The sequence below is a fragment of the Silene latifolia genome, chromosome 9 (genome assembly GCF_048544455.1).
Source record: "Silene latifolia isolate original U9 population chromosome 9, ASM4854445v1, whole genome shotgun sequence".
Classification (NCBI taxonomy): domain Eukaryota; kingdom Viridiplantae; phylum Streptophyta; class Magnoliopsida; order Caryophyllales; family Caryophyllaceae; genus Silene; species Silene latifolia.
In genome coordinates this window covers 127,562,820-127,582,984 of record NC_133534.1, presented here as the reverse complement: position 1 = coordinate 127,582,984, position 20,165 = coordinate 127,562,820, and the positions used below count along the sequence as shown (strand labels likewise).

The 20,165-nt window shown below is 37.9% G+C and overlaps 1 protein-coding gene across 1 annotated transcript in view; it reads left to right on the top strand.

Moving 5' to 3' along the window:
- Window positions 1–738: 738 nt before the first annotated feature.
- LOC141601571 (uncharacterized) overlaps window positions 739–20,165 on the top strand; it is a 38,846-nt gene continuing 19,419 nt past the window's right edge. The window contains exon 1 of the mRNA XM_074421866.1: window positions 739–963. Within this exon, the coding sequence (XP_074277967.1) occupies window positions 739–963 (225 nt within the window). The remainder of the gene's footprint in view (window positions 964–20,165) is intronic.

Below are 20,165 nucleotides of genomic sequence, written 5' to 3'. Positions count from 1 at the left end.
AGGCTTGAGTACCTTTGATCTTCCACCTATGTTCCATCCTATGGCGCAAAAGGTGATGCACTGTGAGAGATGTGGTGCAACTGGGCACGATGCTGTTATTTTCTTGGCAGGGAACGACGAAGTCTATGCGTTTAGGCAGCGTAGACAAGCTAGTCATTCTTTTGCATATGTGCCACCACATCCGCTTCAGCAACGAGGCTATCAAAAGCCTCCATTCGTTGGGGCACCGCAATAACAAGCTCCTCCTGATAAACAGACAGAAGAGATTGCTGAATTGAAGTCTTTGGTGAAGGCACTTTCACTTCAATTGCAAGAAGATGATAGATTTATAGACACTCAAATCAATGAACTTGAGTCTCAAATAGCTCAGTTAGTTGCTGAGACGAACTTTAGGCACGCAGAGAAGGTATACGTTACCTACACCGAAAGCGGTCCTTCCTATGAAGGACTCGAGCTGCCTATCGACAATAATGATTTGTATGACTCGGAGTACGAAGATCTATCTAAAAACGAAGCATCATACGAAGACTTCTGCACTGAACAGCAACAATCACTCGATCGAACTAGTATGTGGAAGTGATCGATCGAATGGATTATACTGCTCGGTCGAACACTTTTCGCGTGGAAGATCTCGATCGAGCAGATTTGTTTGTTCAATCGAGTAATATTCAGGAGGAGAGTTCTCGATCGAGTCCTATCTTTGCTCGATCGACCATATTGGCCACGGAAAGCATTGCTATGTCATCTGGGTCTATTTTGGATGATGATTTTGAAGAAGACAATGGTTATGGTGAATCCCCCATTTGGAAAGCCGGGCTGGATGCTCTGGAGGCTTCAATATACGGGATAGAACCCACAAAGAAGGGGAATGAGAAGGTAGATGAGTCCGAGAATGTTCATAGCACGGTAGAGGTAATATATTCTTTTATCAATGATTCCGACGTTAGGAGCGACCGACCTGAGGTAATTAACGATAACTTTACGATCATTGCTATAACTAATAGTAAATTACCTGATATGACTTATGCTTTATATTTTAATACTCCACCCCCTCCGAGTTGGGCAAATCAGTTAATAATGTTTCACCATATTTGTCATCGAAAATCTGTTAGGCTGAGACGGAACTTTAGATTGCTCTTATATGCTCCTTTTCTATTTTGGTGCTACTTATGCTTTTATGTAGCACATGCGCAGATTTATGATCAGTTACTAAGAGCTTTGAGTTGCTTTGATTGTGCCTAACTCGAGCAACTGGATGAAGAAAAGAAGGTCGAGCTGGGACCTGTCTGAAACTAGCGTTGTCCGGGAGGCAACCCGGAGTTTAAATTTTTAGTTGATTTACATTTCAGTTTCTGTTGTGTGTGTAATAATTGGTTTTTAAACCATAGACTGTGAACGATTTAGGTTTGGTTTTTGGTCGTATTTGTGGTTGCTATTCGCGTCTTTTGCAGGTGTTTTACTAATGCCTAGGAGTTTGCGCAATAGGAAGCTCTCGATCAAACACTCCTCTTCTTCGATCGAGCAATCACAGAAGGAGATCATTCGATCGAGCTATTCCCCTTTCCTCGATCGACCACTTTTGCAGCCCATTGTACTCGATCGAGTACTAATTCTTCTCGATCGAGTACCATCGAGTACGCTTGTTTTGATTTACTTCTAATGACGTTGTAATGGAGCTGTTTACGACCTCCCATGTTGCGGGCTGGTTTGGGGAGGTCCCTACTGAGCACATTCTTGTGAGTTTTCCGCAGCTTCACTCTCTTCTTTTCTATTTGCATTCCCTTTCCCTATTTTTGGGTACAATGAGGGCATTGTACGGTTTGGTTTGGGGAGGTATGCATCCATATCCATGTCTGCATGATGCTGTTTTATTGTGTTTCAGTTTGCACTTTAATTATTTTCGCATGCATTGTTGTTTTTTATTCCTTATAAAATCTTATAAATTCAAAAACTTTTCATTTCACATTTGTTTTTCATTTAGGTTGAGTCGGAACGTTGAACTTTTATGCTACTTTGAGTCTTTTACCCTTGCCTTGCATAATCTTAACATTTTGTTGGCATGGTAATGTGCATAATCTACGAGTTTTCTGTTTAAACTTATCTGAACGAATATACTTGACTCTAATATTGGCAAATTACATATAAATTATAAGGTTTAGAGCTTGATAAACTGGTGACATTCATGACCATTTTCACATAGGATGTGAGTAGTACTCTCTATAAGGCATGTAACATCAATTTGCATATGTATGACACTCTTTTTTTAGTACCTGTATGCATTCAGTTTGCGGTGGTGACACCCGTGGAGAGGTAACTTACAACCCTTCCTTCATTATTACCCATTAACTTCACATTAGCCAAATTTGCTTTTTGACCCCTTCAACTACATCCAAATATAGCCTGCCCTATCAAGCTAGATGCATGGTTACTGTGGGTATGCTGTTATCCTTGTCAGATTTGGTTCACTTCAAAAGATTTGAAGTTGGTAGTGAATGAAGAAGAAGAAAAATGAAATGAAAAAGAAAAAAAAAAGAATCCGAAAGAACGAAAAAAAAGAGATGAAAAAAAATGAAAAATATGAAAAAATCGTTGGATTTACTCCCATGCTTATCATTACCTTTTATGGGGAGTTCTTTGTTGATGAGAGTGATGATTTGCCACAATGGCACTGTTCTATGTTTCGTATTGAGTAGTGGAGCGGAATATGTTGATTATTTGGTTATGGTTGTACTAGCTTGGCTTTACCTCCACTTATCCAAATATATTTTGCCCCTTCTTACCCAATTACCTCACCTCACATTTTTGTAAGTCTTCGGTGTCTGTCTCGAGTCCTGATTGGTTGGAATACATATGTACGGTTGGTAGAAATTGGTTTCTTGTTACCTCCATGCATGTTCTTATAGGTCGAATTAGGTGAGTGTCTTTACTTCTTTCTATCTCATACATTTATTCTCACTTTGTGCTTAATTTTGTGTGACGAACGACCCGTGAGAGTCCGATATACATGAGTTTTGCAAGATTGACAGTTCGGTAGTTTAAAATATTGATTTAACTCGTTTGCACTTACCCTTTGCTACTTTGTTAGTTGTTGCATTAAATTGGCTTGGGTGGACAATTTGTAGCTGATGAGTTGGTCCCGTTTTATTAGTTGTCCTTAGTTACATTTATAGTTTGCTTGGAGACAAGCAAAGGCTTGAGTTGGGAAGATTTGATACATGCATTTTACATAGTCCTTTATGGCCTCTTATGCACGCATTTCAATGTATTTCTCGTAGTTTTATATTGCGAAATGCCCCGAATAGTCTACTTTGGTTTGCTTTACTTTAATTTGCAGGAATGGACTTGAAAGTAGCGGAATTGAGCCTGGAACTGTCCTTTTAGCTTGCATTTAGGAGATGAGCGGATTTGAAGCGGAATGCTACTGTCTTGGAACGCGTGAAGTCATTTCAGAAGCTAAATCAACGAGTCATGGCTGACTTCAGTGGCATTTCCTTCGATCGAGACGTTTTGCTGACCATAGTCCTTGATCGAAAGCACTTGGAGGATGAAAAGGCTCACTCGAATATATTCTTTGTTCGATCAAGAGGGGCTATTTAGGAGTTCCTCGATAGAGTTGTTTGTTCACTCGATCGAGTGGTTTTTGCTGGATTTTGTTCGATCATGTACTTCCAAATCGCTCGATCGAATAGCTTGATTTTAGACGCTTGATTTTAATTCGTGTTTTATTATCTTAGGTCAAATAAATATCTCCTCTATATAAGGAGAGACAAAATTAGGTTTTGAAAAAACTTATTCATGGAGTATGAGACGTTACCTCCTCTTTTCCGGATCTAATTCTTTGTAACCTTTCTTCTCTCTTTTATTTTAATTCTCTTTTGCTCATTTCTTCATCATGCTTGTTCCTGCCTTATTTCTCGTTCTTGTTTTATTTACTATTATGCTTAGCTAATCCCTTAATGCTAGGATTAGGGGAGCCATGGTAGTATAGCAACGTTGCGATAGTTGGTTTAGGAGATTTAATGTGAGAATTGTTTCATTAACAATATAATTATAATCGTTTGGTTGAATGCATGCAACTTAATTAGTTAATCTGGTTAAGTTCAGACCTAGATCGAAAGATTGGAATGAATAGACCTGTTATGAGAAATAGACTACACTAGTGAGGGTGAAAGCTAAGCTAGTTGTATTTTAGGGCGGATAGCGGACCGAAAGGACCTTTCCTTTACCCTTCTCACATCAGACCGACTGATTCATCTTTAGCTAATTTGCGCAATACCGTGGTGAACCGACATCCTGGCATACTTCTCTTTATCTGACTTCCCTCTTATTTCATCCTTTGCTTTTATTAGTTTAGTTTAAACAATTCAAACCCCCTATCTTGTGACCTTAGACAGACTAAAATACGAGTAGATAGTGACTGCCTCCCTGTGAATACGATACCTGACTTACCTCTGCTGCATTAGTAGAGCCAGTTGGTTTTATTTTTGATAGGTTGCGACAGCCGTGTCAACCACCAGTGGTAAGAGTGACATATTTATTCAAACTTACAATTTTCTCTTTGATGTCCTTATCATATTCAGTTTCCGTCTTTTCATTCTTAGGAGTGTGACCTTCCACCCAAGCGTCGTGACGACTGAATTTTTTAATCTTTGCCTACAATTCATTCATCACATTGATATCCTCTCAAAATATGTTTGATTACTATGAACATATATAACATCCGACTAAAACACCTAATAGTCTAATACTATAAGAATAATGTACTTACAAGTTTCGTTTTAATCAATCTATAACCACCTCGGGAGCCGTAAAAGATGGTCTTTTTCTTTGAAAAGTTTGCCTTGTTCCTCTCACTCATAGCCTTCATCAAATAAATTGTATCAAGAAATGTAAGCATGACCAAACACTAAACTAAGTATACTTCTTTACTTATTATTATTAAGTTACCTCAAACTTGTCAGTTTGCCTATAAGCGATATAGCTATCCCAATGGTCCTGACTGACATACAGATACTTCTTTTTGTAGATCTATATACATACTAACATACTCATATATGTTAAAATTAATTTGTCATAAAATTAAAAGTGGATTTTATGCATGCAAACTTTAATAAAAGAAGATAAGAAAACATTTTCTCACCATAATAATTTCGGTCATATTGGGCACCAACAAGATCTCCTTCTTGTTAGTTCTTGAGCTTTCCAATAATGGATGAACATACAAAAATCCCAAAGTAGAGATTCTCCAATTAGTAGCACCAAAGACAATCCCTTAATCCCACAAACTAACATGTACTAGATGTTTATATTGTGGTTTACCTTAAATTTGATTACTAATACTCATATATTACTTTGATAAAATTAGTAATCTTACATGAACAATTTGGATTAAAATCTCATCTTTTTGATGAAGATTAAAGAGAGAGAAGAGAGAATATTCATGAACACTTGCATGTTAATTGAATGGTAGTGTAAGAATAAAAGAAAAAGAACCAACAACCCATAAAGAGAGGGAGTGTCACGGTTGGAATAGCCAACATTGGCATCAATTCTTTTCCTTTTACTCTTCTCAAAAATAGTAGGTGTGTAAGAGGTGTAAGACTAGTTGTAGGTAGGCATCATTATGTTTATTTTATCAATTAAAATAAAACAACCAAAACCCACTAACACACCCTCCATTTTCGGTCCATTACTTAAAATGGACTACCATTTTATTTTGTAAATTTGTCATTTGTCACACAATATGTCACATGTAGTATGATACATGTTATTAATTAATTTAATGCATATTTATCACATAAATATCATTTCATGAATTAATTAAATTACATACAACAAATTGACAAGTGATACTTGATCACATAAATAAAATGGGTCATATAGTTATAATTCACAAATTCTTGTAATTATAATTAACCATTCATTCTTATCTTTATTGTTTCTCAAACAATAAATAATTTTAGCAACAAAGCATTTTATTACTAAAATAAATCTTATTTAATCCCATTACAATAAGATATCAATATTCTCTCTCACGAATCGAATTGTTCAATTTTAAGGAATTAATTAATCTGTATCGGTATACAACTAATTAACCTTTTCAATTAAGGGAATCGTCCTTTAGGTGTGACCTCAAGGGATCAACTGATCACCACCGTCGCACGACAGTAATGTCAAACTCTAGCCGGCCAATCATTACTGATATGTGTGGACCAGTTGACTATATATGTAATGTATCATCCCTTTCGTATTCTTGAAATGAGATTTAATAATGATATTTAAATCATGTGATCGCATTATTGTTGAGGACACATTTCCCAACACTTTTTTGGTGGTTTCTTGTTCATCTCCCCGGTTTCCTTGTTGAACAAGTGATTCTCAGCAATCTTTAACTTCCAAGATCTAAGGACTTCCCCTGTCTTGTTTTTAGGTACTTATCATACTTTTTGGGGACAACGTAAGCTAACTGCATGTAACACCCTGGCCCAAACCGGGTCGGGAGAGGTTACTTATGATAGCTCACCAGGTTGTGTACATGGCCCACAGATCAACACAGGTCCTTTATAGCACATTTTGTCCTCACTTATGCGCATCCCGGAAACCTTCCCAGGAGGTCACCCATCCTAAGACTACTCCGAGCCAAGCACGCTTAACTTTGGAGTTCTTTCGCATGGATGACCATAAAAGAAAGTGCACTTTGTTGATATGAGTAGTACTTGCAATCCCTTTAAGCACTAATCATTAAAGCCTATCACTGGACCTCTTCAATTAACATGGGGTGTTACAATCACCCCGACTTGAAGAACGCAACGTCCTCGTTGCGCCTGTGAGCATAACCGCTAACCCAGAATCCTCCCCCGCTAGGTGGGTGATCACAATGGAGCGTATAACAACTGCCTCCAGGAGCGTATAACAACCGCCTCCCATCACCACACGGTCACAGGGTTGCTCTGATACCACTTGTAACACCCCGACCCAAACCGGGTCGGGAGCGGTTACTTATGATAGCTCACCAGTTGTGCACATGGCCCACAGATCAACACATGTCCTTTATAGTGGATTTTGTCCTCACTCATGCGCATCTCGGAAACCTTCCCAGGAGGTCACCCATCCTAAGACTACTCCCAGCCAAGCACGCTTAACTTTGGAGTTCTTTCGCATGGATGGCCATAAAAGAAAGTGCAATTTGTTGATATGAGTAGTACTTCCAATCCCTTTAAGCACTAATCATTTAAGCCTATCACTGGACCTCTTCAATTAACACAGGGTGTTACACTGCATATATGATGAGCATAGTTGGTACAAGTGTTTCGGCTAATACACATATCAAGTAGTAACTTAATTTCAGCTAAAGCATTTATTATTGTATATACATACCTTTATTATGTTTATTAGCATGGTGTTTCATATTTTACTCAGTTCACTGATACGCGGCGTACCGAGAGACACATACTGTCTTACACAACAACCAATCCCACTCGCAAAATACCCGACATTCTCACCATATGGCAGCCCCGTATCTTTATCCCATTGTAAAGGATTAGGTATCTTTGAATTTGTTGCTTCTAAGGAAACCCTGTGGCGCATTCGACCCGCAGTGTGTTGCAAATTATTCTTATCACCTGAGTCGCCGCCTGACGCATTTCCAACGTTTCTTTTCCGCTTTTCGACCATATCTAAAGCAGAAATTAATAAAAATAATAATAACAATGCATACTTATAATAACAAACAAATCTCTAAAGATGAGGTTTTATTACTTCTTTAAAGAGTAGAATCCGGATTGATCTGGCGGCGGCAATGGCGATGATGACGATGATTGCGACGGCGATGGGGTAGGCTGGTGGTTGAGGGGAAGCTCAGTGTTTGAGGATATTATGTGAGGGAGGGGAAGCTCAGAGTATATATGTTTGAATAATACAACACTTGCAAGACCTTGTTTAATGGAAAGTAATAAACACAGTATAAGAAAAACCGTTATATTTTGTTTTCAAACAGACAACGGTTTTGTTTGAAACCGTAATTGATTAGTACTATCTACAACGGATTAGAAATAACTGTTGTCTTAAATAATTTCATTTGTTTGATTTTCCCGCCAATAAATAAAGCATCATTTTTATATACATAACAACGGCCTGAACCGTTATAACTGTTCACGTCCAGAACAACGGTTTAGGTATAACCGTTTTATTTTATATTTCATTTTGTTTGATTTTACCGCCAAGAAATAAATCATCATTTTTATATAGATAACAACGGCCTGAACCGCTATAACTGTACACGTCCTGAACAACGGTTTAGGTATAACCGTTGTATTTAATAATTCATTTTGTTTGATTTTACCGCCAAGAAGTAAAGCATCATTTGGTACGATTTTTCCCTAACCCGCCTGCTGCAACAGCAGAAAAATTTACAACAACAATTTTATATATAACAGCAAGACAATAATTATACATGACGTAAGATATCTTGATTGGATTGCTGATATTTTCACGGCTGTCGGAAATGTTTTTTGGATTTGCTAATCTCTTAATTAACGCAAATACCTTCATCATGATCATCTCGTGTATATATGTTTGGAATGTTAACATTTTCAACATCATTACCAAATTGCGATATAGCATTGTGATCAAGTCCTTCAAATTTGACGTCTTCATCATCTGGAATTCGGCGAAGGCAATATAGAACAACTCCACTTCTTATCCATTGGATCGGTAACATAAAACACTTGTTTTTCTTGTGACGCTAATATAAAAGGATCGTCCTTGTTTCCAACCTTGTCAAAATTTACTAATGTGAATCCTAAATCGTCCTTTCTAACACCATTGTTATTGTCAACCCACTTGCACCGAAATAGAGGTATCTCAAAATCATGTAGTCTAAAACTAATATCTCTTGAATAACTCCATAATATTACACTGTACCCAAAATAGGATTTTTATCCTTTAAACTAGCAAAATATATTGCCTCAAAATCTACGCAAACTCCACTATTTTGTATTGTGCTCGCCTCATCTTGAATGCGGGTGTAGAAAGTGTACCCATTGGTCGCATATGTTAGTTATTTAGAACAAATAAGACTATATTAGTGATAATAAAATTACATACTAATTTTATTATGAGGTCTAAATCTACATGCATGCAAAGATAAATAACAAAAAATGGTATAAAACCATCTTAAGAGAAAATTTTCTTACATTGATTAAGGCAAATATGGGCACTACAAAGGTCTCCTACCTTTATAGTTCTTGAGCAATAAAATGTTAAGGAAGATCCTCCAAGAACAAGTACCCAAAGTTGAGTACCTCCTTTGATTAGCACCCAAGAATCAACCCAAAACACTACTAAAACTACTAACTAGGTAATTGAAGTAATAACCTTGTATTATGTAATATTATTACACTAATAATATTAGATAATGTATATTATTATTCGTGATTTTTATTTGAATATATGATCAACAAATTGATCAAGTTGTATGAAGAAAAGAAGTAAAAAAATGATCTTGTTTTTCCTCTTCTTCAAACCGGTCAAGGAGCTCTCTTTAGAGGGTTTTTTTTTCTCAAAAATCTTACCCATGCAAGCGTGTAATTAGGGGTATTTATAGAGCTCTCAAATGTAAACAATTGAGAGAAACATCACATGTGATCTTACCATGAAATCTTGAAAAAAAGTGGTCTTTAAAGACCTTAAGAAACCGGTCCAAATGGACCCTATTTGGTCCATTTTGATTTCCGAAATTTGTCCCACAAATGCTTATAAGTCTCATATTTAAATATCCTTTATAATATTAATTTGATTATTTAACACTTAAATAATACAAATTAATAATTATTGACCACTTAACATTTGGGTAATTATTAGACCATTTTATCAACATAAAATGTGTTTCATGATCCCTTATTAGCTAATTTTACAACCTCTTATAAATTAAAATAGCTAATTACCTTTACGTCAAAACTTATAAACATATCGTATAAATTAAATTAGTTAACTATTAGTTATTAAATTTCAATTAACATTTATTAATTAATTATCGAATAATTAAATAATAAATCCCCTTGGCCCGAGTTCATAACTCGTCTCAAATAATATATTCACTTGACTTATTAAAAGTCAATTAATACAAGGATTAATTTGTATCTCATACAAATAATTAGTTTTTTCCATTTGGGCATCAAGCCGCATTTTAGTCGAAAGAAACCAAGTACAGAGGGCTGGGCTACTAAAAATGTACCAAGCAACCTGCTGCCTTTTCCGGCTCTGCTTCCACTCCGCCCACTCCTATAGGTGTGACCTAAAGGGATCAGCTGATCACCGCCTTCACACGATAGTAATGTAAAACTCTAGTCAGCCAATCATTATCGATTAACGATGACCAGCTGACAAAATAAATAAATAAATCCCTAATATTCCTTTAACGAGATTTAATATATAAACGCGCTTATTTTGGAGGACACTTGTAACACCCCCATACTCCAAGTGCCTTACCAGGACCACTCAGGTATAAGGATGTCACCATCTCGGTTACCCGAGGCATGATATTCATAAGACAATAACGAAACAACTTTAAAAGTAAATAAAGTTTAAAGTGATTACATAGCAATTCCCAACTGATAAAAAGAAATACAAGATTTTCAGACGGTCTACTGCTAAAACTATCAAAGCTACAAAACACCGTCGACACGGAAAGACTTCTAATCGCCACGTGATGACTCATCCCGCTATCCCATACGCGTCATATCATACCTGCTCAATAACTGCTCACCACCCCCGAATGGATCACCACAGTTTTTAAAACATTTAAACGGGGTCAGTACTAATCACACAACTCAACATATATATCAACAATAAGATAAACAGACAGCTTAACCGTCACACACACTACCACACCAATTCCAACAATCTCAATCACCGATCGTCCACCGGACCACCACGCCGATGGGGGACCGCACGTACCCACCAAATCCCCGCTCCTCATAATGAGCGATAACCCTGTCCATTAATGTGCACATCCCTTCTGTGGCGGGTTCCACAGAAGGCGAAACTAGGGCGTGAAGCCACTCCCGCAAGTGACCCCACTCAGCCGAGGCCATGCCTCGCGAACCATCAACAACGATCACAACCACAATCACGATACAATTACTATATCAAACAACCAAACACAATACATCAACCAATATCCCATTATGGGACTAATACTGAGTAGGAAATCCTACCTGGAACAGCAACACAATCAGACGGTCTCAACAGCTGTATAAAAAAGCTTCTTCTACAAATCCTTCTCCTATCATACATACACATAATCACTACCAATCATTATCTACAACAAAAACCCCCAATCCCAAAATTAGGGTTTAACGAAACTTGACAAAATACTATAAAATTGGTATGTAGATCTTACCCTCGACGCAAGGATCACAAAGGTATAAAGAACGATGAAATCCGACCTCTCAAGCTCCGGGATTTGTCAACAACACGGATGAATGCGAAGAACGTAACTTGAATCTCCTTTTTAATGTTATTAGGTTTGTAAAAGTGTATTATGAAAGTGACGGAAAGATTTATATATTAATCCGTGTTATTAACAAAACCCGTCGAATTATCACCCGCTAACCGAGCTACTCGATCGAGTAGCTAAGGTACTCGATCGAGTGCCCCATTACTCGATCGAGTATCCTAGTTACTCGATCGAGTACCCAACAGGTCAGAAACTATTCTAAAACGCAACTCACCCTTACTCGACAGAGTAAGGCCTACTCGATAGAGTACCCAAAGACTCATAAATACGGACTATTACAGTCTTCCCTCATTAAAAAGAACTTCGTCCCCGAAGTTCAACCCATACTCAAAACAAACATACTAACTCGGTCAAGACGCAACAAAGCTACTAAGAACTCAAAACAAAACCCCAACTTACAGAACATGAAACCATGAACTCTTAACACCAACTCTACCAACTATTCCTACCTCCACACCTCGCTCACGATGTCGTATCAACTACATCATAAACTCTCCCGACACTAACTCCATACATAACCAACTACATAAACATCAAACGGAATGTTACATTCTACCACCCTTAAAAGGAACTTCGTCCTCGAAGTTTACTCACACTCATAACCTCATCATCCAACTGTCAACACTATCGAAGTATTCTCGCATTCCTAACATTGAGCTACTACAAGCACGTCCATGACCTTTTAACACTATCAACCACAACATATACAAATCCATACCTTATGCCACACCAACACTCTACTTCCAAATATACTACCATATGTACAACCATCAAAATCTCTTTTATCGCATCCTACTCCTCTTAAGATAAATGTTACGTCCTCGTAACTCACTGATACTAAATCCTAGATATATCTTTTCATTATCCTCATCACCACCGCATGTCAAAGATAACCACCTAGAACCTAAACACTCGCCATGCACATATCCAAGGCTCTCTTACTTAAACAACTCTCATACTTCACTTCACTCGTCACACCACCTAACCTATACCACAAAATCCTTAATTTAATCCAAAACTTCACTTGTTCCCTATTACCACAACATGACACACCTCTCTATATAAACTACATAAAACTCTTATCGTCAAAAGCATAACTCACGATCCACACTTGTTACGTACACTCACACTAGATCCTCAAGTTCCTTTCTTTCATTACCGCAAGACTCATACATAACTTAACACGACACTAATTACTCAACACCCTACACTCACTGTCTCAACCAAGGATTATGAACCACCTGCATATATCAGATCATGACTATGACTACTGATGCCTCAACTTAAAACAAGATCAAAAGTACTGTAACAACTTCTGACGACTGTGTCCCATCAACAGAATGTCACTATACCATGACAACAACGAAAACATATACAACTCTCTTCATATCATACTCTACTCTCATACCAAAACTGAACTGGTAAGAAACATCAATAAACAAGACAACTATCTATCTGCACCAACTGAAACTCGCAGGGAGCAACATCAAACAAAACAACAATCTATGTATAACTGGTATGTACTTTCGAAACTCGAATCATAAACATCCTACCTACTCCACCACATCCGGTGACGGCATCACAACACCGCCACCAACAGCCACACCGCAGTGCGAAAATACCCGCATCACAACACTAAATATCGTGCCCGGATCACCACCCGAGGCACCACAACCACATCGATAGTCATCACAACTTACACAATCCCATAAGTACTGGCTCAACATAACTTCTCGAACAAGAAAAACTTACTCAAATCATCTTTACTAAATCACAAGCAACATATTATATGAATTAAACAGATAATAACCTCGTGAATGTCATCCTCTTACCATATCACAGTTTGACATGTATCATGAATACATACAAGTATAGCCAGTCATGCCAGATCACTCAAATTATTACCTTTTTGAATATCATTAAATTAGATTAGCGTACTCAACATGCATTACAGAACATTCAAATAACAACTTTATGATAATCACACCATACCACGTCTTGTGAGGTCAAAACCTCACACAACCATTTATATATCACAGACCCGTAATCACATCCAACCAGTCAATCCTGATCACGTAAGTTACCACTGAACAAAGGTTACCTGTTGTCCGAGCTTAACTCGCATGCCCCTCATCACATTCTTCCATTCACATCACCAGCACCTTCTGCCATACATAACCATACAGCTAACACTCATTATGAGAAACCACCTCCTAAGACTATGTCTTATACTTCCTGACAACCATACTTTTATCAATTCAGTCTTTACAAAATCAGCCTCTTTAGAATTGTCACTTTTCTAATATACCCTCACCCTTAACTGTAACACCCCCATACCCCAAGTGCCTTACCAGGACCACTCAGGTATAAGGATGCTACCATCTCGGTTACCCGAGGCATGATAATCATAAGACAATGAAGAAACATACTTTATTAAACAAGTTAAGTGATTACATAACAAAACCAACTGTAAGCAAAATACAACTGCTCTCAAACTATAAACCAACTGAAAGGAACTGTCCTAACAAACACAGCGGAAGACTAAAGACTCTGATATGTGATGACTCCATCCCCAGCTAGATCCCACGCGTATCCAAGATATACCTGCCAAGCACTGCTCACCACCCCCGAATGGATCACCACAGTTTTTAAAACATTTAAACGGGGTCAGTACTAATCACACAATTCACCATATATATATACAATAAGATAAACAGACAGCTTAACCGTCACACACACACAACCAACCAACTCCAATCATCTCAATCACTGACTGTCCACTGGACCAGCCCTGCAAGTGGGGGACCGCAGCCGTACCCACCAAATCCCCGCTCCACATAGTGAGCGATAACCCTGTCCATTAATGTGCACATCCCCTTCCGTGGCGGGTTCCACGAAGGGCGAAACTAGGGCGTGAAGCCACTCCCGCAAGCGACCCCACTCAGCCGAGGACACGCCTCGAGAACCACAGACATCAATCACAATCACAATCACAACCGTCATAATACAATTACTATATCAAACAATCAATCTCAACACATCAACAACCATCCCGTTATGGGATTAATACTGAGTAGGAAATCCTACCTGGAAAGCAACACAATCATCAGACGATCTAGCAGCTGTCTCAAAACCTCTCCTTTACAAATCCTTCTCCTATCACATAATCACATAATCACAATCTAACCTTAACAAATCATAAAAACCCCCAATCCCAAAATTAGGGTTTAACGAAACTTGACGAAATACTATAAAATTGGTATGCAGATCTTACCCTCGACGCAAGGCTCACAAAGGTATAAAGAACGATGGAATCCGACCTCTCAAGCTCCGGGATTTGTCAACAGTGCGATTAGGATTAAGAACGTACTTGCCTTCTCTCTTAAACAGTAAATTAGGTTTTGCAAAAGTGATTTAGAAACAATGACGGAAGGTTATATATCTTAATCGCATAATTAACAAAACCCGAGAAAAATTCCCCGTAAACCGGCTACTCGATCGAGTACCCAAGGCTACTCGATCGAGTACCCCCTTACTCGATCGAGTACCCTAGTTACTCGATCGAGTACCCAACAGTCGAAACTATTTTATTTCGCAAAACTCCCTTACTCGACAGAGTAAGGCCTACTCGATAGAGTACCCCAAGACTCATAAATACGGAGTATTACAGTCTTCCCTCCTTAAAAAGAACTTCGTCCCCGAAGTTCAACCCATACATAAAAACAAACATACTAACTCGATCAAGACGCAACAACGTGACTAAGAACTCAAACAAAACTCCAACCCAAACATGAACTCGTAACACCAACTCCACTAACTATTCCTACCTCCACAACATGGCTCACAATATCGTATCAACTCCATTATATCTCTCTCAACACTAACTCCATACCCTACCAAAATACTCATAACATCAAACAGAATGTTACATTCTACCACCCTTAAAAGGAACTTCGTCCTCGAAGTTTACTCACACTCATAAACATCCTCATCCAACTGCCAAGACTATCGAACTCATAACCATCATCATCCAACTGTCAACACTATCCAAATATTCTCACACTCCTAAACATCGAACTACTACCAGTACGGTCATGACCTTTAACAAAATTAACCACAACACGAATCAACCTTTTATTCGACATCAAGACTCAAACTTCCAAATATATTACCATATGCACACCCATCAAAATCTCTTTTATCACATCCTACTCCTCTTAAGATAAATGTTACGTCCTCGTAACTCACTAATACTAAATCCTAGATACATCTCATTACCCTCTTTACCACCACATGTGCAAGATAACCGTTTATAAACCAAACACTCACCATTCTTATATTCAAGGCTCCCATACATAAACATTTCTCATTCCTCAACTCATTTGGCATAGCACCTAACCTATACCATAAACTCGTAGCAAAGTCACCATACTAACTCTCCATTATTACTGCAAAACAACATACCCCTCTATGTAAAGCACCTACCTCCCAAACGCATAACTCGCGATCCCCACTCGTTACGTACACTCACACTAGATCCTCAAGTTCTTTCATTCATTACCGCAAGACTCATACATAACTTAACACGACACTTATTATTCAACACCCTACACTCACTGTCTCAACAAAGGATTATGAACCACCTGCATATATCAGATCATTACCACACATGTTCTACGAATCACTTGCCATTATCATGTCCACTAAAGCCTTATTTAGAACAAGATCAAAATTACTGTAACAACCTCTCACAACCGTGTTCCATTAACAGAATATCACTATACCATGACAACAACGAAGACATATACAACTCTATTCCATATCATACTCTACCCTCATTCTCAAACTTAACCTGATAAAGAAAACACCAATGATCAAGACGACTGTCTATCTGTCCAAACTGAAACTCACAGGAAACAACAACAAACGAAACAACAATCTATGTATAATTGGTATGTACTTTCGAAACTCGAATCATAATCATCCCGCCTACTCCATCACAACCGGTGACGGCATCACAACACCGCCACCAACAGCCACACCGCAGTGCGAAAATACCCGCATCACAACACTAAATATCGTGCTCGGATCACCACCCGAGGCACCACAACCGCATCGATAGACATCACAACATACACAATCCCATAAGTACTGACTCAACATAACTTCTTGAACAAGAAAAACTTACTCAAATCAACTTTGCTAAATCACAAAGCAACATATTATATGAATTAAACAGATAATAACCTCATGAATATCATCCCCTTACCGCATCATCACTAATCAACATATATCATGAATACATACAAGTATAACCAAATCATGCCGATCAATCAAATTATTACCCTTTTGAATATCATTCAATTAAATTACCGTGTTCAACATATATTGCGAACATTCGAGATAACAACATTATAACTATCACACCATACCACTTCGGTGAGGTCGAACCTCACACAAACATTTATATATAACATAGACCCATAATCACATCCAACCAATCAATCCTGATCACGTAAGTTACCACTCAACAAAGGTTACCTGTCACCCGAGCTTAACTCACATGCCCCTCATCACATTCTTCCATTCGCATACCCAACACCTTCTCGCCATACATAACCATACAAATAACACTCATTATGAGAAATGACCTCCCAAGACTATGTCTTATACTTCCTCACAACCATACTTATCAATGCAGTCTCTACCAAAATCAGCCTCTTTAGAATTACCATCTATCTAACATACCGTCACCCTTAACCACTAGTCATAAACCATAACACTACCACTTTGTCCTGGACATCAAACCTCTTCACTCATCTCTAAACATCACGATTTCTTTCCTATCTTTGGTTAACATCCCAAACAACGAACATCAAACCCATCAACAAAATTACCTCAACATTATTCCCAATACTATCTTATTTGTATTGTCATCCAACTCTCCACCAAATATCTCGTATCGTTCCAATACTCCACCAACTTCTTACTCCCTTAGTTCCTCGAAACTCATTATCAATCATGTTGTCCTGAAACTCCTATATAACCATTAGCTAACATCCTCGTGATACTATCACCCATTTCGATGATTCCTTACTTTTATATCACATAACTCCGGTGAACATTTTCCTCAGCTCACTTTTATCCTTCCTTTCTCTTTACACTCAATAATACCAATTAATAGTTCAACTCCTTATTCCTTCTACCTAACTCTTTAGTAAACCAGTTACCCCCTTTTTTTTTTGTTGCTCCAAAACTCAATTTCCCTCATTTCATATTAATACCATCTCACTCTTTCTTACCATCAATCTTTTCTTATCCTGCTCTTTCTCACACTTAACATAAATCAGTCCAGACCACCTCATGCTATTACTCACCCTGATCTCTCATGACTTACTTGCTCAAGGAAGTCACACATTAGTTTCGTTTCTTAATGAACCAAATCTCCCAAACTCACTCACTATCTGCAAATCTACGTCGCGACATGCCTCTATTAAGTTCGCTATATACCACTCTTCTCAATTCCTCTAAAACGACCTTTCATTACATATATTCTTACTCAACTCTATTTCTAACCATCTCCCTCCATAATTCGTTATACATCTCCGGTTGCTACTATCCACATCCTTTCTTTCAATCTTTTCATTCTCACGTTCCTTAAACTTGCATCACTCTTTGCCCACATTCACTTATTCTTACATTACTCAACACACAATCATATCACTCATCCCGTCTCACAAAACATGCTCTATGCCTCAATTAATCCATACCAATCTCCCTTTTCTTTTTCCACTATCTATCACAACACATAGAACTCATGTCCTCCCACCGAACTCCTACTCACCACAGGTGCCACTCACTACACCATAAGATTGGGTAACTTACGCATCAGGATCAATATACATATAAAACGGTGCATAAAGAAGCAAAATATTACCTTTGAATTAAACATAATATGCAACAAATGTCAAAAGATAAGCATATGACCCAAAACAGGGGTCACTAGATCGAGTACAGGCCACTCGATCGAGTAAGGGACTTACTCGATCGAGTAGGTGAAGATCAGAAGCACGCAAAACAAATTACCAGGGACACTCGATCGAGTAACTGACGTACTCGATCGAGTACCCCCCTACTCGATCGAGTACCAAGGCTAATCGATCGAGTACCTACGCATTTCTCAGCACTGTCCAGTTTTCGTAAAACAGTCATAACTCACTCATTACTTGGTCGTTTTGGGCGTGTGACCTATCGTTAGAATCGTAAAAGGACAAGCTATCACCTCCAATTGGAATCACATCAAAATCATTTATGCATCTCAAGTTATAACAGTTTAAAGACAACTTTTCTGTAATCAAACGACATAACTATTTGATTTTTACTTCCAAATAGCTTAAACAACAACCAAGCAAACAAAACCAGTCCAAAACTCATAAAACCAGTATTCATAATCATATGTTACTATTTTCAAAAGCCAAGCAACAACATTCATCATGCGCATAATTTATCTAACTTGCCAATTATGACTTACCCACATGTTTTTATTCTATCACTTTTCCGTAAACAAAATCACAAATACATGACATCAAGTCCCCTATTCACATGTTACTAGCATAACAACATTATAAAATAACTTTCATTATATAACATGCTTAATCGGAACCATGTTACCATACCACGATGATTCATCTTTTTCCACTAATTCATCCATCATACCACATATTTATCCACCATATTCGTTCAACATATTCACCCAGCACATGTTCAATTCACACTCCCAACCTTCTGTACTTTTACTCAACACAACAACAACAACATGTATACTTACACATCGCTTTATATATATATATATATAGACAAAACACTTTTCCTTACATAATTATAACATGTCAAATTACATGTATCAATAATTATACTTTCATGCTTTACAATCAACCAACATACAATTCACGTCATTATCATCTTTCATCCATCAATTCATACAATATACTACTACATAGATACACACAGCACACAATAAGCACATAACGATCCCGACACATATCCCATGGTGACCGGTTCAAAATTGTAGGGCGAGTTCGCGACTTTAGGACGTCTCCCAAGTCTTTGCATTAGCTCCTACAACCTTTACCCCGGGTTCATTTTAATTGACTCCCTAGATTCATTAGATTCATTGGTTACAGGTTTCAGGATCGTCGCTCTGATACCATTTGTAACACCCCCATACTCCAAGTGCCTTACCAGGACCACTCAGGTATAAGGATGCTACCATCTCGGTTACCCGAGGCATGATAATCATAAGACAATGAAGAAACATACTTTATTAAACAAGTTAAGTGATTACATAACAAAACCAACTGTAAGCAAAATACAACTGCTCTCAAACTATAAACCAACTGAAAGGAACTGTCCTAACAAACACAAATGGAAGACTAAAGACTCGATATGTGATGACTCCATCCCCAGACTAGATCCCACGCGTATCCAAGATATACCGCCAAGCACTCTCACCACCCCGAATGGATCACCACAGTTTTAAAACATTTAAACGGGGTCAGTACTAATCACACAATTCACCATATATATATACAATAAGATAAACAGACAGCTTAACCGTCACACACACACAACCAACCAACTCCAATCA